The sequence below is a fragment of the Kryptolebias marmoratus genome, linkage group LG18 (genome assembly GCF_001649575.2).
Source record: "Kryptolebias marmoratus isolate JLee-2015 linkage group LG18, ASM164957v2, whole genome shotgun sequence".
NCBI classification, from domain to species: Eukaryota; Metazoa; Chordata; class Actinopteri; order Cyprinodontiformes; family Rivulidae; genus Kryptolebias; species Kryptolebias marmoratus.
In genome coordinates, this window is record NC_051447.1 from 10,777,955 (window position 1) to 10,803,214 (window position 25,260).

At 40.0% G+C, this 25,260-nt stretch overlaps 2 protein-coding genes across 2 annotated transcripts in view; one reads left to right on the forward strand and one right to left on the reverse strand.

The window, feature by feature from the left end:
- The window catches only part of snd1 (staphylococcal nuclease and tudor domain containing 1), a 173,880-nt gene that overhangs the window by 91,498 nt on the left and 57,122 nt on the right, over positions 1-25,260 (reverse strand). Inside the window, exon 16 of the mRNA XM_017414826.3 lies at positions 25,057-25,166. Coding sequence (XP_017270315.1) covers positions 25,057-25,166 — 110 coding nt within the window. The remainder of the gene's footprint in view (positions 1-25,056; positions 25,167-25,260) is intronic.
- Positions 1,172-5,831, forward strand: lrrc4.1 (leucine rich repeat containing 4.1). Its single transcript, XM_017414827.3, has 2 exons — positions 1,172-2,478; positions 2,650-5,831. The coding sequence occupies exon 2, from the start codon at positions 2,839-2,841 to the stop codon at positions 5,710-5,712; it is 2,874 nt and encodes a 957-aa protein (XP_017270316.1). The 5' UTR covers positions 1,172-2,478; positions 2,650-2,838; the 3' UTR covers positions 5,713-5,831.

The window sequence follows — 25,260 nt, forward strand, 5'->3', positions numbered from 1 at the left end:
GTGTACTTGTCTTGCCTTTTCTCCTTGGTAAGGAGGTAAAGAATGTCTTTTTTCCTGTTTGCCTTCTCTAACATGACCTTTATGGTTGTGTGCTTCCTGGAGCGACAGTTTTTATGTTCAAACCGAGGGATTACAGCCTGCCTGGTTAGAGTGCTCTAACAACGTTCAAAGACATGCGTGTTGGAAAGGAAATTGAACTGTACATCTTAGTCCACTTTAAAAATTTATTGAAATCTTATGTACTTCAAACTCAATACAGAATCAGACTTCAATATATTAAAAGTAATTAAGTTACATCATCTAAACTTTTAATTCCAATGCTATGACACACAACAAAAAAAAAAACAAGAAAAAAAACAACAACTAGCAAATAAAGGAGAAAAAAAAACTATTTGCAGACAGAAAAAGAAGCAAATATAAGCTTACATATCTTACTGTATATACACAAGGACAATCAGCGAGAAAAGTAGGGTGAGTAGAGTGACAGTGACGGACAAAGAGTGAGCATGGGAGGAAAGACAGTGAAGCGGGTGGGGGTGGAGTGGGTGGGGGAAGTTAATGCATATAACCCACTGCATCAAACCAAAGCACTGCTCCGAGCAGAATGCGTCAGCAGTCCATTCATGTTCCTGAATTTTCCACGAAAGGACAATACAAAAAGAGGTGAAGTGAAAGAAAAAAATCTAAAGCGACAGAAAGCAGAAAAATCAAAAGAAAAGATGGCCATATAAAAGACAGGAAGCCAGAGAGAAACACAGTCCCCGTTTGTGTGCCTTTGCCACCATAGCAGTGTTGGAAAGCTTTGCCACACTCGTTGGAATAGTTGGATCATTGCTGGGCATGAGGGGGTTAAAATCTGGTTGCTGTGGGAATGCCACCGTCCATCTCTGCCTTTTGCTTGGACAGCCTGTCTATTCCCTTAAGCCAAAAAATCCCCAGGAACCCACAGAACAAGAGACTGCAAAAAAGGAAGAAGAGGATAGCAGAAGCAAACTGGTTCTTGAAGAGGTAGATCTCTAAAAAGGTCTGAGTGCTTTGAGCTCACACAACTACCTCAGGACACTGCAGAAAGCAGGAGGGAGAGGGAGAGGGAGAGAAAGATGGAGAGGGAGGGAGAGAGAGCAAGTGAGCAAGAGAGACAGCGCACTCTCTTTTGCTGCTACAACGGATCCTTTCCACATCGACGCTGCTGTTAACGTCACGCCTGTAAGCTGCGCTTGCCCGGCGCTTGCCTCTTCTGCCTTGCTTCTTTCCCCAGTTAGACGCTGCATTAACAAGGGGGAGCTGATCACCACAACAAGAAGGGGAGGGAGGAAAAAAAAGAACTGGAAACAAGAAGAAACAAGCCAGAGAGAGGAGGGAGAAACTGTGCACCATCCCTTTTCCCTCTAACCCACCTCGATCAACCCAGCTACTCCTCCAAGCACCCCCCTTCCATCCCTCACCCAACTCTCCTCCTGAAGAAATTGACGGATTATTGGGAAGTGCACGGGAGGCAGGCGGCAGCTGCTGCTGCGTGTGCTCGCTACTGCTGCTGTGTGTTTCGCAGGGATGGTGTGTGTTCGTTTGCAATTGCTGCTGTCGCAACCGCGGCTGTCGAGGCTGGAGCGTGTGGCTGGTTAAAAGGACTAAACAGCTAATGAAGGCAGCGTGTCGCCGAGCTATTTCAAACCCTGCCAACTGCGTTGGAGGAAAGAAAAAAGAATTAAGAAAATCTAGTGGACACAACACCACTATTAAGAGAAGGAGAAAGAGTGCAAGAGAAGAAAAAGGGCTGGCAGGACTGACCAACCGACCAACTGATTGAGTCCTAAAAAGTGGACAGAGGAATACAGAGAAGGGGGAATGTCTCTTTTGATTTTTTTCCCACAGCTTGGTAACATACCCTCCTAACCACTGCAAACAAAAGGCAAGAAACTGTGGAAAGGACTGTGGAATTTCTATTCAGTTTTATCAGATCAACACCTACTCCCATTTTTTTTTTTTTTTAATTTCTGCCTTTGGCTTTGGTGCACAAAAGAAAATTGTGCATGTGTGTTTCTGTGGTCGCTTGTACTATGGAGACTTGGGTAAGGTGTCTAAGAGGGGGATCAACTGTCGGATTCCAAGGACAAGCAAGAGAAGAGGAGCCGACAGCAAGAAGCAAGCGAGGGAGCACCGCTGCTTTGGGAGCCTGACTGGATTCCTTTCAACGGTCTTTTTACTTTTTTTTGTATCAGCACAGAAGGGAAGAAAGAAAAAAACACTCACAAAAGGCCTTCGAACCTTACTCTATGGATGTATGGATTTACAAAAAGGGCTCATCTTGATTAAGCTCTTTGGCATTGATACCCATTTTAACAGAGCAAATATAAAAAAAAGGTTCTCTTTGCTGCTCTTGGATATAAATACATCTGAAGTGAAAGTCACAGCTCTGTCTGATTGCAAAAGGAGGGAAGCTATATATCTCAGTTCAAGGACCTGTAATAATAACTTGAGGTAGGTGTCTAGTGTTTCAACCCCTCTTTGCATTAATTTCTTACACACAACTCTTCCCTCAGTGTTTCAATACTATTTTAATTGGTTAATTTCCCAGAATGTCCGTCTCATACACATGATTCAGAAAAAAACAGTCCTGCTCACCCTCTCTTGTCTTTCTGCCCTTGACAGTTCATGGAATCATAAGCACTACTTGAGGACAGGTCAAGTTTGTCATATTCTTGTCCTAATCAGTTTCCTTAATACACTGATCCCCTTATCAGCATTATCAGACATCCAGCTACTATTCCTGTCCCCAAACCCACCAAACAACTGCCCCAAACATCCCCAACCTCCCCCCCAGATGATGCTGAATTATGAATGTGCCACATCATGAGTCTCCTGGGGCGGGTAGCTGTGCATCGTGCCAGGAAAGCCGCCCTGCTCTGTGTAGTCTTCCTGATGGCTCGAGCGTGGAGCAGTGCCTCCCTGGCCTTGGCGGGGGCGGCGGTCTCTTTAGGACCCCAGGGCTGTCCACCCCAGTGTTCCTGTAGTAATCAGCAGGGGAAAGTGGTGTGCACCCGACGGGGCCTAACACGAGTGCCCCCTGGAATTCCTGCCAACACGCGACACCTCAATCTAATGGAAAACGCCATTGAGGCGGTGCAGGCTGACTCATTCCGCCATCTGCACCACCTTGAGGTGCTCCAGCTTGGGCGAAATGCCATAAGGCAGATTGAGGTGGGCGCGTTCAATGGACTGACAAGCCTCAACACATTGGAGTTGTTTGACAACCGGTTGACAGTTGTGCCCAGTGGAGCTTTTGAGTACTTGTCTAAACTAAGAGAACTGTGGCTAAGGAACAACCCCATTGAGAGTATTCCATCCTATGCCTTCAACCGGGTGCCCTCACTCATGCGACTGGACTTGGGAGAGTTAAGAAAACTGGAGTACATCTCAGAGGGAGCTTTCGAGGGTCTGCAAAACCTCAAGTACCTCAACCTGGGAATGTGTAACATAAAAGGTGATATGCCAAACCTGAGTCCCCTGAAAGGCCTGGAGGAGCTCGAGATTTCAGAAAACCTGTTCACAGTCATAAAACCAGGCTCCTTTAGAGGTCTACGTTCTCTAAAAAAGCTATGGGTGATGAACTCACAAATCACAGTGATAGAGCGCAATGCTTTTGATGGCCTATCTTCACTGGTGGAGCTTAATCTTGCCCATAATAATCTGAGTGCTGTGCCACATGATCTATTCTCCCCGCTCAGGTACCTGGTGGAACTTCATCTTCATCACAATCCTTGGAACTGTGGCTGTGAGGCTGTATGGTTAGCACGCTGGTTAAGAGAGTACATCCCTACAAACTCAACTTGCTGTGGACGTTGTCACTCACCTGCCACAATGAGAGGACGACAGCTAGTTGAGGTGGACCGTGGTGAGGGCGCTGCAGTCCAGTGTTCTGCACCATTCATTGCTGATGCACCACGGGACTTAAACATCTCAGCAGGGAGAGTGGCTGAGCTTCGTTGTCGCACAGCTCCAATGTCTTCAGTTCGCTGGCTACTACCCAATGGGACTATCCTGACACATGCCTCTAGTCATGCAAGAATATCAATCCTCAATGATGGTACGCTTAATTTCTCAAATGTCCTGGCAGCAGACACAGGCACATATACCTGCATGGTGTCCAATGCAGCTGGAAACTCTAATGCCTCAGCATACCTTAATGTAAGTGCAGCTGAGCTAAACACATCTAATTTGAGTTATTTTACTACGGTGACTGTAGAGGTCTTTGGTCCAACCACTGAGATGCCCAAGCCTAAGACAACTACAACAACAGCTGCTGCAGGCGCTGGAGTTGCTGGAGGAGGGGGAGCAGGCCTAGGGACAACAACTACAACTGCCTCTCCTTCTGTCTTTCAGCCTGTGTTCATCTCAACACCAACAGTGCTGCTGCAAAACACTAACAGTCCAGCCAATGCAGCTAAACCATCTGTGTCACCAGGACTTCGAGGTGCCACTGGCAAACCAGGCAAGTCTGGCCCTAGCCTGGATGAAGTAATGAAGACTACCAAAATTATAATTGGTTGCTTTGTGGCTGTGACACTGCTGGCTGCGGTCATGCTAATTGCCTTTTACAAACTGAGAAAGCGCCACCAGCAGAGGAGCACAGTGGCAGCTGCTCGTACAGTTGAGATTATTCAGGTGGATGAGGAGGACCTTCCACCACCAGCATCTGCAGCCCAAGAGTCATCTCTCACATTGCCTGAAATCCGGGACCATAACAGCATACATAAACTTGACTTTATCAGCCACAAGACTGACTACAGCTTTCACAAACCCAAGGCTGAATATAAACCCCAACCTGATTTTACCCTACATAAACCGAAGGCCGAATACACCACATATAAGCCAAATATGGACTTCAGTAGCCACAAATCTATTGCAGATTACAACACACACAAATCAACACCAGATTTCAGCCTTCACAGACCAAAGCCCGACTGCAGCCCATTTCGACAGGACTACAGTACTCACAAACCTAAATCAGAATACAGCCCATTTAAATCAGACTTTGGAACTCATCCAAAGGTTAGAACAGATTACAGTCCCTTCAAATCAGACTACAGCACTCATCCTAGGCAGAGGACTGACTTCAGCCCATTCAAGCGAGACTACAGCACTCAACCGAAACCCAAACATGACTACAGTCCATTAAAATCAGACTACAACACACAACATAAACCTAAAGCTGAATACAGTCCATTCAAATCTGACTTTGGAACTCACCCAAGATCAAAACCTGATTACAGCCCATTTAAACCTGACTACAGTACTCAACCTAAATCCAAAGTAGACTACAATACCCAGAGACCGAAAACAGACATTACTTACAAAACTAAGGACCATTATACCCCCCATAAGACTGCACCTGATTACAGCGCCTTCCAAACTGAATTCAGCCCCCACAAAGTGGATTACAGAGCCTTTAAGTCTGACTTTAGTCCACACACTCAAAGACCTAAAGTTGATTACAGCCCACATAAAGTGGACTACAGCCCTCATAAGGCGGACTACAGCACTCTGAAGCCCAAGTACAACACCTATAAACCAAGTGGCCAAGGAGCTAAATGGACAGACAACAATGTTGGAAACTCCTTGCCTCGAACCCTGCCCAGCACCATTACAGCAATGGCTGAGCCCTATGTCATTAAAACTCATACAAAGGAGAAGGTACAGGAGACCCAAATTTAAAAAAGTCCCTCTTGCTCCAAGGCTCTATTTTCCTTATGTCTTTAGGTCCCACCAAATTGTTCCACTTCTCCCTTTTTCTTTTGAATATTAAAATCATGCAATAGAATGCACAACAACAACAACAACAACAAAAAAAGAACAAGAACTACTTTTTTGTACAGAGTGCAAACTTTAAAAGACTGATGATTTATTGTTGTACATGCTTATAAATAAATATATATATGGGCAAAATAAAACTACCATGGGTTGGTGATAGAGAAACATATATTAAAAAGAAATTGAAACTATTTTCTAACTTGTAACTTCTATTTAAAACAATGAGTTGTTTGAGATGCTGTCTTGACTTTGACAAATGAGGGTAGTCTGTTTTAAAATGGGGCATTCTGTGTGATTTTTACACCATGCTAAAGAGAAAGCAGTGATAAGAAAGAATATTTATACAGAGAAGACTTTCTTTAACAAAAACCGAAAAAAGGTCAGTGTCGATCTTTACAGGTTTATCTTGTAAAAGCACCAAGAATTTGTACTGTGCCAAATGTTATAAATGCAATAAAAAGGATTTTTGGAAGAAAAAAGGAAATATTAGAGAGAGATGTTTTATTCCTATTCTCTTCATTTTCAGCAGTATACTGTAACAATCAGTTGAATGCTTTAGACACTGCAGCAACACACTGCAGCTATTCTTTAACCCTGAGTGTGCTGAATGACTCTTGCATAATGAATCACAGTGCAGAAGTGGATTGAGATTTTGTTTTAAAATACCTCCACAGCTTGTGTTAGTATTTAAATGTAACAAGAGTTTATTTTACATCATTAAAGATTGCTGTTGCACTTCAGCCTATTGAGGCTGATCACATAAATAAAAGTGCATTAAAGTTCTATGAATGTGTTGAGACATTATAAAAAAAAAAAAATCAAACCAAAAGTGAGTTTTTATATTAATGTAATGTTAAAAGTTGAAGCTCAGTGTATTCCTAAAGTACACAAGTCCAGTGTGTTGACGTATTTTCTACAAAGTGATAGCAACAATATAGTTTCTAATGAAGAGGGGGGGAAATGGAAAATAAATAAATTCATGTTTAGACTGCCTTAGCAAAAGATATATCGTTCATAAGATTCTAGCTCTAGGGGATTTATCAGTCAGAAAAAGTAGTTTTATCAAGAAAAATGCAGTTAGGTGTAGTTGTTAACGATGCTCTTTTAGTGTCCAACAGTATTTTTTTCCCTATAATATCCTCTCACAATTCTAATAAACAAACCTAAAAGTTAAGAGACAATCTGTAGTATTAGATTAGCCAGTTTATCTTTTTTTCCCCTCTCTCTCAATGAAGCATACCTAGAACCACACAGTCCAGTTGTTTTGTCTCATATCTAGAAAACCCATCAAGAAACAAAGATCAGACTGAGACAAAATGTTTTATATGCAAAAGGATGTGCAAACATGGAAACTTTAATCTAAGAGGTGGCATGTTAGCATGCAGTCAATCTCAATACATCTAGTGTGTAAATAAAAGTAATTGAACATGAAGTTTTATATAATCATCCTTGGGGAAAAAAAGTGCTTCATCAGTTCAACAATCCACAACTATTTGGGGAAAAGAACTTACTGCACTGCACTTGTGATCAAAATCCCCTAGAACCTATGCTATTTTAGTCTTGCACTGGGTTTACAATTGAACTTATGTTTTAGACTTTGGACAGTCTGTAATTGCAAGAATCACGTAGATCATGATGATCAGCATGTGGTCAGTTTGAATTTTGTACATGTGCATTTGTTGTGTCAGCCATGTTTATTGGGCTACATAAAACAAGGATGGCTGAAATAAGAAAAGCATCATTGTGCAGAAAACAAAATGTGGAAAATGGTCTGTAGGAAGCATCAGAGAAATAAAGCACAGACATAAATTGGAAGTTCAAAGTTAACAACCATTTCATACAGAATACTATGGTTGTCATTTGCCATTAGACTGCTGTCTGTTGTCTCCCACCTTTGTGGTTTACTTGTTTTAAAAACAAAGCTATATGCAGATAAAAGTTCTCAACTGTACCTAATGTGACATGTGAGAAGACTTTTTTTCAGGACAGCAAAATCAAGTTGTTTTTTAAAAGGATACATGAATTTTGACTAAATGTGCAAATACAAAAAAATATACAAGTACCAAGCATTAAGTCATGTGATGACATGCTTTTCAAAGGCTTTATGCCACAGTTCTGCATTTCCTATGCCTCCGTAAGGTGTAGCAGCATCTGGCTTTTGCTGCAGCATAATATTCAGTAGTGAAGTATACTGAGCTATCTGATCGTATATTTAAGCTGCAATGTGCTATAAAAGGCTCTGTCATCCTAATCGGTCAAAATGGCTACAGGGTCATCAATCAGCCAATCAGTTAGCCAGGCAGTGGAGGCCTCGTCTCCATGGGAAACACTTCTCTCCATTCCTTCCTCCCCCACATCATGTTTTCTGTCTGTGTGCTTCATTAGCAATCATGAAGTCATTGGAAAGAGGAAAGCACAGCAAGATGGACATATTCAGGCATAGCTCAAAAAGCTACAGGAGGGGAGGCGGGAGAGAAAAGATGTAAAGTTGAAGCCAAAGCGATAGGGTTTAAGGGATACAGAGAGAGCGAGTGATTAATATCAAGTTATAGGTAAGCATAAGAAATGCAGAACTGCGAGATATAAGGCCAAAATCAAAACCAAAGGAAGTAACGCCAAGGGAGAGATGAGATGACGACAGGTGATGGTAATGACAAATTCAAGATCAACATGGAGAAATATGGCAGTGTTTGATAATGTGACTGACGATAGAGTTGTTTCTGGAAAAAGAAATAGATGTGAACAAAAAAAATAGTATGGGAGGGAGATGCTAATTATAGAAAAAAAAGAATAATGAGGTGAAAATAACTAACTAAGAAAAAAAATTATTAATTTAATTCAAATAAGAAAAAAAAACAAGGTAGTGCTATCAAAAGAAGGGAAAGCAGTGTGAAAAGGAGGAAAAGCACTTGGGAAAGGACTAATAGAAAATGTGAGGCAAGAGTGCCAGCTACAGATGGAATGGGGGATATATTGCTTGGCCACTGTGGCTGTAGCATGATTGGTGAATGGGTGGACTGCACCACGAGTCGTGTGGTGGGGGTGGGGAAGAAAGGGGCATACAGAGCAGAGTGCAGCAGATAAGAAGTGCTGATACAGAAAATGGACTGGACCACTGGGGGTACTTGAGTAAGGAAGGCTGGAGAATAAAACAGCAAAGAGGGTGTGAGGATCAAGAGGTTAGAGCAAATGGAACTGTAGGGACAATGCGGTGTAACAATCTGTATGTGTATTGCTTCCAGGGACAAAAGTCAAAGCCTTTAATCCAGCACAGAGAACAAACATTATACTTGCTCTTCCATTCAATTTAAAGCAGGAGCTCATTTTCATCTTAGTGGGGACATTTCAAAACTCATCTGTTTTGATGCAATCTCTTAATTAGATTTTTTTTTTCCTCATGCTAATTACTATTGCACTGCAGTCTATAAGGCAGCTATAGCCAAATACAATCTCATTAAATTACCTAGACTACAAGGCATTATTTTCAATTGCATTAGCCATTTATCAACTAAATCCTCAGTAATGAAGCAACCAACATTTAGAAGAGTGACTACATTTTATGTGGTACTATCAGTAACTTTACAACACTGAAAGTGTTTCAACATTTTGAGCTGAGAGACTCACCAAAAAGAAATGTCAATCAAACATTACTTAAGACTCACTAGAAGTAGAAGTGAGTGGAAGTGTATTTATATGCAAAGACTGTCTTATTTTTTTCTGATCTTATTGTGTCTGGTGCATTTTTTTGAACTGGTCTCAGTGGGAAGTGGTTGTGTGGACTTCTTTACTTGTGGAGAGTGAATGCAGAACTCTAGTATTAAACAACTATAAATCAACTAGGCGTCATTTTTGCCCATCTCATTACTGTGAAGGAGGGCCTGTCTGAAAGCTGTATTAAAGATTGTCATCAACAGCTCCTATATCGGTATACCTTTAACAGATTTATGACAATCACATAGGGGCAATAATGTTTTAGATGCAAGAACAGCAGCTTGAAACCAGAGCTGCTGGTTTGTTTTCTTGAGTGACGAAATGTTTTTGCTGATCCAAGATGAAGTGCCACTGAGCAAACCCTTAAATGCTCTTTATTTGCTCTTGCTTATGAGCATAATTACCATCTAATTTGTGCATAAGTTGCTTACTACTACTAGTGTGGGTTTGATTTACAAAATATGTTAGATAAGGAAGTCTAATCTCTTTGTAAGAACTAGCAAAGAAAAAAAAACCCTCTATACTTGAGGAAACTGATGGGAACTACCCAACCATTGTAGACCTAGTGAAGAATGAATGCTGCACAGTGCAAAGGCTATATTTTTTGTGTGCAGACTTGTCAGCGTGCTAGTGGCACAGAAGAGGCTATTCTGAGCAGGTGTATGAGAGTGTTGCCTTGTGACTCAACATGAGCTAGGGCCAAAAAAGATTTTCTTTTTTTGTTTTAATGTCAAATAGAGGGACTGTACATGGGACAAAGCCAAAGGTGGAAAGGGAAGCCAAAACAAAAACTTTAGTTGGTATAAAAAGTATGGTCATGATTTCAATCAAACTTTGGCATCTGGATTTTCATTGTCTTTGCTAATAAAATTATTTTTAAAAACATGGAGTGTTTAAAATGTGAGGATGTCTGTTGAGCACAGGGAATCAGTAAAGACAAAATTATGTTTTCTGGTGCGTATGATTTTCACCATGTGAAAACCAAAGCAAATGTCCATATTTAATAGTCAGCTTGTGCTGTGATTTGTTGTTACTGAGGTCAGTGGAGGCAGAGGAAAAGATTTTATCTGTGTACTGCTGGCAGTGATCCCAGTGCTGCCAAGACTTTAACTTATGCCAAAATACTTCAATATATATTGTGGTCAAATGCAAACAGATTTTTTTAAGATGAAACAGACCGAAATGCAGGTGGGTTGACTGACCTATTTTTGCCATGAGTAGAACCACTCGAGTGTGTTACTCCTTGTGAAACAGAGTTTATTGCCATTTTGGTGGGTGAAAAACATCCTTGTGTTTTCTTCGCAGCCAGAGAAGATGAAGCCTTACTTTTATGATCTGGTCCATAGCAGAGTCTGCAGGGCAAGTGTATGTGTGTGTAGTAAATCAGGTCTACAGAGATCTCCAAACAGGGGGCTGAGACATGTTGGGGTAGTCGTGTTGACAATTGCGTGCGTGCACCAACACTAATAAAGACAAAGGCACAAGCATTAAAAAAGCACGCACATAGACACAGAAGAAAAATTGAAGCTACTGGCCATTCATTTCACTGCTTTTGTTGAGATTTATGTCCTGGAGAGGAATCATGATCACAGGCACAGCATTACTGTGAATGGGTGTACAAGCTGCACTATCAGACGATTTGATGTAGTGTCCATCACACTACAACATGTTCTTGTGCATGTGGAAAACACTTGAAAGACTAGAAAAGCCTGTGCACACTGGGGTGATAAAGAAAAAAAAAAATCTGTTATTATGCTCTATGTGTAAAATAAAAAACGGGGGAAAAAAGAAATAAGGGCAATGAAAGTCTAGAGACTGATGTACCCTGCCCTAAGAACGACGACTTTGAGGGGTTAGAAAGTATTCTGGGATATTTTTTTGTAGGACAACAAAGAGCATCTAGTTGTGGATATTTTAGTGACTGCAAATGGGTGGAACTGCAGTTAAAAATTACCTCTTTGATTTACCAAGAAATCAGATTATTTATAGGGAAAAAGAAAAAAGTCCAAGGAGGCACTTCATTGGACAAGGAATCCAGCACACTGTGACAATCTGTATTAAAAGAACATTTTCAAATAAAAGGTAGAGGCTTCATTTACTTCAACTATTTACTACAATCAAGCCTTTCAACATGGCAGACTTATGAGAAAGGCCTTACATTTTAACAGTCGTTATTAGTCTGCATTGTGTCTTCCTACAACACCCTAATTTTTAATGCCTTCGTTTCTTAAGGCGTTTATTGTCAAAGTGCAAAATTGCTATAAGCCACAGCTCACTGGAATTATGTGATGTTTAAAACAAATGATTCAAATGTAAGTAACATATCATTCTGGCATGCTTTTACTTGTACAAAATTTTTAAAAAGCTCAATTATTTCATTCAACTTCCTAGATAAAATGTAGTTAATACAATGTTTTTTTTGGTAGGCAGATTACAAAAACAGGTAAAGATAAGTTCCTTCCATCCCCCAGACTTCAACTGGGTGCTGGCTGGACTAGATGTGTTCGGTTCAACTACCACCCTGCCTTTAAAGAAGACAGGACTTCAAATTAAATCTGAGTATATATTTCAGAGAAATATAGATTTTTTTGATAACTGCAATGCCTTATTGTAAAAGATATGTAGATGAAGAACAAGAGAGGGCAGATGAAAGGAGGAAGCAAATAGGAAGGATAAGGTACAAAAGCATTACAATTTGGAAAGACGTGTGAGCACTGAAATGTGATAACAATAGATATGATGACCCTATCGGACACTTCAGGAAGACCACGGGATTCATTTTGTGGCAACTGTGGGATCTTGAATGTTGCACTGGTGTGGACGTCAAGATAACAAGTTATGTGCTAATGTCAAAGACTTGCAGAGAAAATGTGCACTGCTGAGCAAAGAATGGCAAATGAAAGCAATGCAGAGATGAAAGCTCTAAAAAGCTGCGTACAGCATACACGGCTTGAAACAGTTTTCATGCGGTGGCAAAATTATTCAGTTGCTGCAGCAAACTGCTGTGAGTCTTTTAAGCTATGTGCATGTGTAGTTGGGTCAGCTGTGATCTTCAAAGATCAAACAAATCAATAGCCAACTTCGTTTTGCGGACGGGAACAGAAGCCCTGCTACATCGCAGGAATTTTTGTTAATGCGTCCTAAGCTTTCATCATTTAACAGGAGAGAGGGGTACTTAAATATTTGCCAGGTTTAAGAACCTAACTTTCGTGGAATAAAATGCTGATGCATCTCGTGATGATTCAAAATAAAACAAGGAAGGGATGCAAGCTATAAATAAAAGTTTCAACAAAGTAAACTCAGCCCTTCGATCACAGTTACAAGTCATAAATTAATCCTAAACAATTATTTACTAAAATACAACCTGTACTTTGTGAATGTAATGCCTGTTACAAGGTCTAAGGATGGTAGTGAAGCATGAAAAACTCATCTCATTCCCTTTTTTAACAAGATTTTTGACAAATCTAGATAGACTTCGGGGAAAAGAGAAAAAGAAAATCAAAAGTACTGTGAAGTGCTTTGTGTGTTTGAGTCTGATGCAGGGGGTCATTATTGTTCAGTGCCCACTGGTTTTTCATGTTCTCAGTGATGGGATTCAGCTCTCAGTAAAATAACTAAAATTTAGATATGACAGCATGTTGTCTTTGTAGAAATGTTTTCATAAGACAGACTGTCAATGTCAGGATGAGATAAAAACAGATTAAAGCATACAACTCTCAGAAAACAAGGAGCAATTAAAGCCAGAAGCTACATATTACTGTCAGACAAAGCCAAAAAGTTTGAGAGATTATTAAGATGTGAACTGAAAACACTTAAACTGTAGAAACAGAAAAACATTTTAGAAATATTAAGATCTACTGAATGAAATAGACAGGGAAACTAACAGCAAATCCAAACAAAGGGAAGCAAGAACTGCAATGGTTAAAAGGTGTAATGAGTACAATCTAAAGACATTTAATAGATCTACAACTGACCACCCCTTAATTCACTCTCAACTTCAAAGCATTTTGGTAAAATAAGAAAAAATAGTGGTTAAAAAAGTGAAAGGCCTATTCAAGACAAATATCAATGCTATGCAAAGCTTTGCAGATACAAGTCTTACTATAGTACCCTGTTGGCACTTGACAACTACGTCAAAAACATATGAAACAAGCTGAAGTATGGGCAACTCTTGTTCACACTTTTGCCATTTTTTGTCTTTTGGTTTGTTACACCAAGGAAGACTCAACCAAAGAAAAAAAATAGTTATCTGATGAAGAGAAACTAGACCAGGGGTAAGCAACTCTGGTCATGGAGAGTCACTATCCTGCATGTTTTACTTGTTTTTCTGCTCCAACACACCTGGTTTTAGTTCAGTGTGTCATTAACAGGCTTCTGCAAACCATGAAGGGTAAAAGGGTATTCAACTTGTTAATAAGGTCATCAAAGAATAAAACGTGACATGCTTTCTGTAGGACTACTTGTAAACCTGAAGCCTCCATACGAGTGGAATTCTGGTAATGCTTCACTTTACTGTACTATTCACACTATTCCTGTTTTACAACAGGTGAATCATCGGCTCTTTGCAGGACACAGTTGAGTGTGACCTCATTCTCATCCACCTGACTCATGAGTATACCTGCACAATGGGGGGCCGGTTATTAGACATCAAGTTTTATTGCCAGTCTTCCATTACCAAACACGATCAAAAGAGTGCAAATTCGTGCTTGATCTAATTTGCATTTGATGTTAACAGTAAAATACCATCAAAATGAAATTCTAAAGCACGGAACTCAAAGCACAAACATCTGAATAAATCACAGAAAATTTGAGTGTAACAAAGGTTAGGGTGTATGATTGGGGAGAGGATAGAAGAGAAGGAGGAAGCTCAGGGTGGAGGAGACTTGGCAAGCCTTCACCCTCCCACTGTTGGCAGCAGAGGCACAAACAGTTTGCTCACAGCAGTGCATGCATCTATTAGTATTGTTCCAGGAGATAATAACTCTGTGTGTGCACAACTTTCTGTGAATGTGTGTGTGTCAGAGTGTCAATTGTACACTGAAAGTGGCAAAGGAGTTGCAGTGAGGTGACAGACAAACAATACGGAGCAGCAACAAAATATGTACGTGGAAGCAAGTGTTTACTAGTGTCAGATGACTGAGCTAAATGTCATACTAACAGGAACATTAGAGGCCAAGGTGCTAAAAAGTGCACCATTCTAACTACAGACTCCACTGATGATGACAGCAAATATTGTGAATAAAAATACGTAGTTGTTGGTCACTTACAAAGTTAATTATCCCACCTTAAACAGTGAGCTCTTTGAAGCTGAATTAAAAGGTTATTTAAACAAAAGAACAGCAAATGACTTTCCATTCTTTAATTTCTGACCTCTGACAACAACCCAACTAAATCTTGATTAAGCTACTATGTTTCCCCTTATTTGTAATAATGATCTTAACACACTAATGTAGGGACAGATAAGCAGACAAAGGCGCTGTTGAAGATAATGCAATGTCGACTTCAGGTTTATTGATTACTTTTTAAACAAGTCCGACTGAACAGATTAAAACAGTAAACACTCTCACTTTAAGAGAGAGCGAGCTGGCAGCGAATGCATTTCAAGAAACTGCAGTGCCCAGTGGAGCCTTTCTTCGAACTTCCCCTGCAAACACCCCTACACATTCAGAGAGAGTCAGCCAGCACAGGGGTTTAAAGGAACTGCATTTCTATAGCTCGCCTCAACTGAAGCTATGCGAGCACACACATACACACAGCTTCTTGTCTGTCGCCCACTTTTGCCATTAGCTTTATCTGTTGAAACTCAAAGCCGAGAGCCCAATCCCTGTTCATTTTTTTGAATAGATTTTGCAAGGCCCGTTCTTCCCTTTATGCCCCGACTGTCCTCTGGGAAACACAGAAAACGGAGAGGGAGGGGGAGTGGAGAGATGCTGATCACTGACACAGCTTCGGAGATAGCCTCTCTCTTGTTGGTAAGGGATATAAAGAAATGGAATGACAGAATAGGTAGATAGAAGGAGATGCTGAGATGGGGATAAGAGTGCAGGTGTGAGGACGTTATGCTGGGGTAAGCTGGCGAAGGATTACCGCCTCAAATCTCTCCTCTTTCTAGCCTTTATTTGGTACTTATTTATTCACATCTTTGAAGCTCCAGTATATTCCTCTCAGATCAGGTACACACACACACAGAAATATAAAACCCAGTTGTATGATAGTAAAGGAAAAGCGGGACAAGGACTCAGAAAGGACCCGATGAGAGGAGATGGCTAGACTAAACAGGTGCAGCAGGGTCCAGGAATAGACAACTCAATAACTGAGCAAGTGACAGTAGAATGACATGAAAGACAAAGACGATAGGAGGAAGGGCAGTGGCGAGAATGGTCTGGACTAACGGCGATGTGCATGCGTTTGTCTTCATCAAATTGAGTAGAAAATGCATAACGACAAGAAGCATAGAAGGAAAAGACACAGAGACTAAGACTCTTTATGATGGCAGCTGACTTCAGTGTCAGCCATTTCTTTTGCATTTTAGCCATACGGTCAAGAAAACATCTTTATTTGGCAACCTATATGTTCTAAAAGGAACTTTTAGCACTAAGAGGACAATGTCTGGTTCATCATTCTGTATACAAAAGTGCATGAATACGTTTTTACTTTGCACAAACTGCTACATAGGATTCCAACGCAAAAATGTAGCGTTTTAGTTTAGACTAACCACAAAGGCAGAGAAAAGCATAAATATCTCTACTTCACGCCAATGTGTTTGATGTATGGTGTAGATCCAAAGAAGGATGAATGTGAATCTGTCGACAGAGGCACTATGTTACACTGTTGCATCATAGCCATCTACAGAAAAAAGATCAACGTAAGCATAAATAAATCAGAGAAGCCTGGAGCAATTTCCCCAGGCTCACTCATGGGATTCAAATGACACATGAAGGACACCGTATATACCCTCTCCAGAACTGTACACCGCTCAAAGTTGATCGCAACAGACTTCAACAATCTCCAGTGAGGAGACAGTAGATGTCTGAAAGACATTTCTCTGTGCCTCATCCGAGTGGTTGTGGCTCAAAAGGGGCCACTGAAAGTGAAATGCACAATGAAGTGATTAAAGGGCAAATCAGGGTAATGAAAGCAACCCCGACACAAAATGGTTAATGAAAGTGTGGGTGTGAAAATGCTGGCATTAATTTAGAGAGGAACGTAAAAATGCTAATAAAGTGAACAACAATAGCAGCAAATTAAGAAATCAGTGGTAAAAAGTGAAGCTGCTTCAGGGAGCAGAACAAGAGATGAAAGAGAATCAGTTGACCGCAGAAGGATTAACAAGACAACTTGTAAAGAATAAAAATAACGATCAAAGCTGACATTTTCAAACTTGATTATAGACCACAAGACATCATGCCCATCACTCAACCTTACAAATAGTTCATTGTATTCGCCTTTATTATTTTTATAGTTCAAACATAATATTCTAATGTAGCAATGTTTATTTGTTCCACACCATTCATTTAGAAATATGCCAAATTTTAATTTTAGTGGCTTTTCAAGCATTCTTCTTAATATTTGCTTGTCAATTACATGAAAATGCATCTGACGGATGTGAGGGAGCTCCTTGATTCGCCTCATCTTTTCCTCTCATTTGTTTTTTGAGAAAGCCAAGAATTTTGATGCAGAGGAGAGAGAACAAGGTAGGGACAGAGAAAATGAAAAATGAGAATACAAAAAGTGCACAAAAAGACTGCAAGTACAAGTGCCTGTAGTGCATTAAGCTATCGCCCTTAATGATGTGGAAGAGTACTGCAGTGCCCTTCATGAAGAGGAAAAGGCTAAGAGGATTCAGCTCTTCCCCTAAGTACAGCGTGTGCCCGCGCCTCTGTGTTCTTTGCAGGTTATGCTTATCATGGTGGACTGCGAAGTTGCAATTCCGTCAGCCACACTTTACACAGAAGGTCGCTCTTGTAAAAAGAATTGTGGCGATAAAGCGGTGGGCAGGTTTCTCCCTTCCTCTCATATCTTCATCTCCATTCAGGCCCATCTATCTTTCCGTCACACCAATGGTGTGAATTCGTTTATGTGGGCCACTCGGTTCACCTTCGGGCTATAATTCACTATTTTCAAGGAGCAAAGCCACCCAGCAGTGAAACTGATACACACAAACAGGCTGAGCGGCGCTTTGACCATAAACTGCAGCAAAATCAGAGGATGAACTCTACTTGTGACACCAATTAGTCCAAAGTCATGTAGATGGGTTATTGTGAGGGATGAAATGTATGGTCAGTACTCGAATGCCACAACCGTTAATGGCTGTATGCTCCTAATGTGGCTTTCAAGGTCAGCCTTTAAATTACAGATAAAATCTCTATTTAAATTGCAAACTAGCACGGCTTGCCACTTGTCCTGCAGCTACCCTTCTATTTCACCAAGCAGCATCAACACAGACACAATTACAGCTCAATTATGACACAGCTAAGACAGACTTGAAAGAAGATGAATGAATAAACAATCTTGTTTTAAAAAAAGGTGTGCAACTTAAGTTTAAGTTTGTTTCAGTAGTAAATTAATTGCAATATGTAGGACAATCAACTGGCAACTGTGCAAAAACACCTATTTTTAATAACCTCCTCTGCAACTTAAAACTTTACTCTTTTTTATTCTACTGCAGTCATTAAAAGCCCCATCTGTATCAAGTTTATATTTGACAATTAACCATACTTCTTTGTTGCCATTTTTGAGCTAAAAATAGAAAACGATGCTATAAAGCTTATGGTGTTTGTCTGGCTCTAATCTGAACTAGTCATGCTGTTCACCTTATGATAAAACAATGAATGGATAGGGACAGATCTCATCTGTGGCTGTAAAGCAGCAGTAACCTGAATATGGAGCTGCCTTCTGCACTTGTGGTTTGTTTAACTACAAACGTGATGGGGAAAAAAGGACCTGAGGGGCACTTCAGTCCCCACCGTCTGTCTTACTGACCAGCAAACCACACCATGCATTATTCATTATGTCTACTCATTTTGTCCATCTCTTTCTCTCTCTCTCACACACAGACACATATAGTGCATGTGTATGCCAGGGTACGAGACGGGGGGGAAAAAAGAAGCCAAGAATATAGAAAACCAAAGCTGGTAAATCAAGCCAATATATATTGGGGTGGGGGGAGGCAAAGTGTAAGAGTGAAGGTTAGATGAAGTGACGTGGTTAAAGAGTGTGAGGTCCAGGACTTGTGTAATCGACCCTATGCCAAAATAATTCAAGCTTGATTGGAAATCAATGTGAGAGCATGAATGATGTGAAAAAATCTGATGCTGTCCTGCAGGCACGAGTTGCAAAATAGCACATATGAGAGGGTCAAATCCATGAAGGATACATTTTGAGTGGCTGACTGTTTGTGGAAAAGCTAAATGTATTGATCAGAGTTGAACTGGCTACAAATGTGCTGAGACAAAAAGAAGAAAAGACTGACAAGAAACACTTCAATTATCCAATTGCTTCAGTGTTCCTATTTATATTCGAGGTAGTGGTTTAAAAGAGATTACCACACACATTCAGACAGCACAGAAAACAAAATCCTCTCGATATTATTAAGGTATTGGGTTTATTTGCATTTAATTAAAATGCTCACCAAGAACAGTTATTAAGGCAGGAAGATCTAGAGGCAGGCATTAGAAAGGCATCTGTGATGCCACGCTGGCACAGTGACTCATCAGTGCTCCACAACACAGCCTCCTGCAGGTCTGAAGGCAGCCTGTTCCAACCCCGACCAAAGGCAGTCTGGTGCGTACAGTTTTCATCACACGAGGTGGGAAAATATGGGTGCGAGGGGACGCCTTTTTAGGCACAACTGGGCCAAGTTAAAGATGCCATGCAAAGCTGTGTGACACCCAAAACAGCTGCGCTGCACACAGAGGTAAGTTAATGTCTGTTCAGTTTCTAATGTTGCTAATATTTGTCTTCCATTACAGCTAAAGTAACTGAGCGAAATAAGAATGAAGTAAACATGGAGTGAAAAGAGTTGAATAATAACGTTTGATCATGAAAATAAAGGAGGTGAGAATGTAAAGAACAAACCAGAGCTTTTGTCCTATATTCAGGGGATTTCTATGCATTTTCTTCTTTTATGCCTGTAAGAGCAAATTTAAATGTGCAAGTTAAAGATAAAAGATATGAGTAGGCAGTCGGGGCAGCACAGACGATGAGAGATCACCCAGACTGAATGAGGTCAATAGAACTGACAGAATGAAAGCAGAACAGTACACTGGAAATTACAGTCCACTTAGCTTGCTTTCATCGCTGCTCAAATTCTCATCTTTCTCATTCCTGCTCCCTCATCCACCAGGTAATCAGTCACGTAGTAACAAAGATTATACAGCAGCATTTTGAACCGATTATGCCAATTAAAAAACAAAACAAAAAACGGTCAATAAAAGTCTTTTGGGAATTTATCTTCAAATGTAAAAGCACATGACAAACCATTAAACTTCTCCTAAATATAATTACAGTTAAAAAGAAGCAAAAAAAAGCTGCATCCTCAGAGCAACAACAAGCACACAACTTTAAAAATAGCTTCCAACTTTAAGGTACGAGGCACCTCGCTTTGACGCGAGTGTCACACTGTCATCTAAGCTTGAGTGACACTCATTAGGAGCGCTGTATTTTAATGAGGCAGTTGGAAAGGTATATTTTTTTTTCTTGAAAATTTACATCTTGTATTAAGACAACTGACTCACCCTAGATAAACATGTCAATGTGTTAAAACTCCTCTGTTCGACTCCCTCCTGGTTACGCTGGGCTTTTGATGTTGCTACCCGAAAGCATGTCGAAAAATCAACACAGGCTCAGTGACTGAGGTAGTGAATGATTTCATTTTTTTATTTTTTTGTCAATGGAAGGTGGGAGGTGAGAGAAATTAAAAAGGAAGACATCAAAAAAGGAAAGGAAAATGTCTGGGGAGTGGTGTTTACCAACGTGTTCTCCTTCTCTCCTCAGAATTCTGTGCTGCTGTTTTGGTTCCACGCTGGGAATGGGAGCAGTGTCTGTCAGAGATTAAAACTACACAGAGGGAGCAGGAATAGGAAGGAAGGAAGAGAGGAGGAGGGGGGACTGAGATGATAAACACAAAAGCTTTTTATAAAATAAAAAGGAAAGTGAAAGAAATCATAAAAAAAGGTAGCAGAGAATCTGTGAAATCGGAAAAAATGGGGGTAATTTCAGTGGAGAAATGAGAAATCAAACTCCCATCTCTGGACGCCACATTATTTGTGCAGGTTTGCATCGAGAGAAATTAATGCAAATACTATTATTCCTTGATGGAATCAACTCAATTACCATCTTGAATGTCAGAGATTTAATCAAATTATTACAAGCGTTTTGGTCAAACCTTGAAAATCACGTTATACATGATCACATGCTATATTGTGGAATCTTGTGAGAAGTGAGAGCAGCCAGAAAAAGACTTTCAGTGATTATCACATCAAATTTAGCTCAATACCGCTAAAACTAAGTCTTTGTGTGTCAATTAGTTGTAATGGCCACCTTGAATTGGGGTGACTCCAAAAGGTAATCAGTTGATACAAATCCAATGTTTGCTGTCATTAAAATCTGTCCAGTGCTTCTTCAGATATTTTATCAGACAGACAGGATTGACGCTAACAGTAAAAGTCAAAGTTTTGAGCAATAAAAACACAAATACTGCACAATGTGTAGCACTCCAAGAATATGTTGATGCTTAGACAATACTATACCAAATTTTTGCTGGGCGAGTAACCCATTTTTTGTGGTTATCAGGATCAGCTGACTGTGGCAGCCATCTTAAAATAGGCCGACTCCAAAAGGTAAACAGGTATAGATGTATACCCTTTAATAAACTGGTGAGTCTTTCATTAAAATCTGTCTGCTTAATGAGATAATATGCTAACAGACCGGCACAACTGACTCAAATAGTTATTGGCAAAGACTTAAAACGGTAATCTTGAATGATCAGTTAGTGCTAACAGCTAACGCCAAAATTGAACTCAAGCCATTGCGTGTCTTCTAAGGTCATTTGGCTGTGGCAGCCATCTTGAATTGGGTTGACTAAAAGGCAATCAGCTGTAGGGGTCAACTACTTTCTGAAAATTTGTTCAATTAAATTTTGCTAATGGAACAGACAAAACAAACAGGCAAAAACACTGATGCACCACCTTTCAGCGGCAGGCATTAAAAAGTGACCGAGAATCTGGGAAATCAGGGGTGGAATAGTTTAGGATGAGAAACCAGAAACTCTGCCATCACTGGATGCTACATTAACTATGAATGTTTGCACTAAGAGAAATTTAAAAACATTTTGTAGAAGAGAAGGGAAAAATCTGAGACTAAAACTAGAGCAAGAGATAATAATGAAGCTCAAATGAAGGACAAAAAGGGAGCAGGGAAAGATAAAAGGGCTATTGCTAAAATACCAGAAGAGAAGCGTTTGAGCTGGTATTGACAGTTTGATAGGATGCAGGAAACAGAAAACAGCTAATTGGAGTCGTGAAATACATCATATATGGGAAGGGTGGAGAACGTAGCATAAAGATCAGTGAGTCAACATGTCATCAGGTGGAAAAAAGCCCCTGAGAATGCAAATTGATGCCGAGGCACACAAGTGAGAAAAATATTTAATGAATGCAAATGAATATAGCACCAAAACTCAAATCAAATGTTATTCACCTGAGACACCTTGAAAACATCTTCGAAAGCTGCCGCAATCAGTTGCTATTCAGAGGTGATAAACAGCGAGATTGCACGTTCCTAAAGTCAAATATCCAAGTTTGTGTCAGAGTGAGACACACCTTGATAACCTTTTTGTTAAATTCGCAGTGAAAATGAAAGACGGAGACAAGGATGGATCAGCGGCACGGTTGAGTTCTTTCTCTCCATTTTTTCATCAGCTCTTCGATTCTGCTGTTACTAACTTGTCTCATTAGAGCCCTAGCACTTCCCCTCACCTCTTCTGGCTCAGGCAGCTCCATCCTGTTTAACTGTCACATATCGTACAACATTACGCTATCATGTGAATCTCCCAACTAGATGAGATGTCACTTTTTGGTTCACTTACCATGATTCCTTTTTTTTTATATATATATAATTTTTTCCACCCCTGTGAAATTATTTTCCGGTGGGGAGAAAAAATAACTCAACCAGAGAAGAGGTGCCAAGCATAGGCGCATGAAGGCTCGACTATGTCTTCATCTAGTTAAATGTGTTCTTGTGAGGAAGTGTTTGTGTTCATATTAGCCCAAACAGCAGGTCAGTGCAGGCAGCCAATCAACCCCCACGCTGGGGCTCAGAACTCATTATATGGCTCGGTCATGCTTGATAACTCCCACCTACCTGTGAAAAACTTGCTGACACCACGAATGACTGGCCAGGAAAGGAAAGTGTGAGAAGGTGAGTGTGGATTAGGGAGGTTATGTGTGTAACAACTGTTTAATTGAATTTATAACTACAGTATATGCAGAAACGACTAGGGACAGCGAAGCGAGACGAGCTGTCAAATTATAAAGATCAACTTCAATTATTTTTTAAAAGATGTGAAAAATACTTCAGATTGGCACTGCTTCTATGATGTTATTGAAGAACCAGCACTTCCCTGCAGATACAAGTGAAGTTGTTGATTTTTCAAAGAAAGCACTTGAGCGTGTGATCTTTGAAGTTCAACAACAAGCCTGATTAGTGGCAGCTGTTCTCATCCGACCGCAAAGGCAAATTGAAACTTTTTCTGGAAATGCCGGTTCTGGCTTGTTTCCAATAACTGGTCTGATAGAAATAAATCAAAATCAGAATTATTGTTAGACCGCAGTAAAGGTTAAAGATGCGGAAAATAAAAAAAAGGAGAAGTTGTTTAAAATATATTGTGCAACTGTAAAAGAATGTTGCTTTACTTTGCATGACTTGTGTATTTCATCATATTGCCCACTGGTGTTGTATCATGTAGTTTATCTAAAACATCATTAACATCTGAGCTGACATCTTAAAATAGTGCATGTTGTTATTTTAAGGGTTGACCAAGACAACTGAAATTCTGTCCTTTTTCATTATGATGATGACCTTGGTTTAAAACATTGACAATGCAGGCAGCGGCAACATGCATTTGTAGATCTTTAATTTTATTTATTTATTAGCCATATAACAAAGCTCTTTAGGATAGTATAGCAAAGCTTTTGTATAGAGTATAAATTCTGTCAATTATAAAACTATAAAATACGTATATAACTACATTAATTCAATCATTTCAACACATACTTGTCCAACTTCTGCACTCAACCAATCCTTGTCAAATACCTGAATTTACGTTGCTTGCAATTTTTTTTCCCCAAGCTCGTGATTTTTCCAAAAATGTGGTTGGCTTGCTCCCACCCCACTACCTACTTTCCCCCCACATACAAACGTTTTAACATTAGCCCACCTGCAACACTGTCAAAGACTCCATTTCCATGACAATTAAACAGCAGAGGACAGTGGAGTCAGCCACCCCACACAAAAAAAAGCTCTTTACAGCAGAGATAAAGATGCAGAAGTAGTATAAAAAAAGAAAGGAAAAAAAAGAAGAAAAAAAAGAAAAAGAGTAAGTGTGTGGCCGGGATAAGTGGTGGGAGGATTATAGCTAGTTCCATCATGGATTTGGTCCGTTCACTGCTTCCTATAAAAACCTATTAGCATGTGAATGAACAAGCACACAGAGGACGGCGTTTTTCTAAAGTCCAGGAGCACTGATCCAGTATCAGGTGAGCTTTCCGTCAAAAGGGAATAAGCAGAGGAGAATGGTGCGTATGTTCCAGAAGGGGTCGTTTACATGATTATATAAACCTTTTTCTTCTATAATTTTTATGACATTTGACATCACTCGAGGGATGAGTACAGTGTGTTAAATGCTGTAATAAAGTTCAACTGGGAGTAAACAATTTAATCAGCTTATTAAAGTCAGTGGTCCCATCTTTATAGAAACAGTCTTGACAATATAAGATAAACTCACCTGTCAGGTGAAACTTATAAAAAATAAAATGGGCTTTTCTATCAATGAGGAGAATAGGACCAATTTTCCTCCTATTTTATTTAAAATACACAATACAAATGTGTATTTCCCCATCTTAATGACTCCAGAAAGGTTTAGGTATACTAGATGATAGATATGTAATGGTTAAAGGGTAATTACACATTTTAAATAGATTTTAACACATGTTGTCTAAGTAACATGGGTTTAGAAAAAACGATGATAAAAGGAAGCAAGTTGAAAACATTTTTTTGTTTGGTTAAATATTGTAGTCCTGTTTGCATTTGTTGCTCCATGTAATACTGACATTAACCCCATCTCTGAATCACAATGATCTTGTTGTTAAAGCCCACTAAAATTGGAGTGTTATTATAAAATCCAACATCATGCAGTGGGTGCTAAAAGGCGGTAAGAGCCAAATTATCTAAACATTAAAGATACCCAACATGGGAACAGAGAATGAAACGAGGGAAGATAATAAAAGCACAGCCAGAAGGTTCTGTGTCACTGCTTACCTCTCTTTGCAACACCAGCTCTTTGGTTAACAGCATGGCTTCGTCACTGAAGGGTTCAGCCGCCTGCATCCCGCCAGGCATATTCCGGGAACTTCGTGGGCATTCAATACCTAGACAAAGACACCAAACTTATTAGTCACGAGTAAGCAAAGCTGCTAATATAAAAGAACAGCAATGGCCCTACAATCAGTTTACACTCATTGG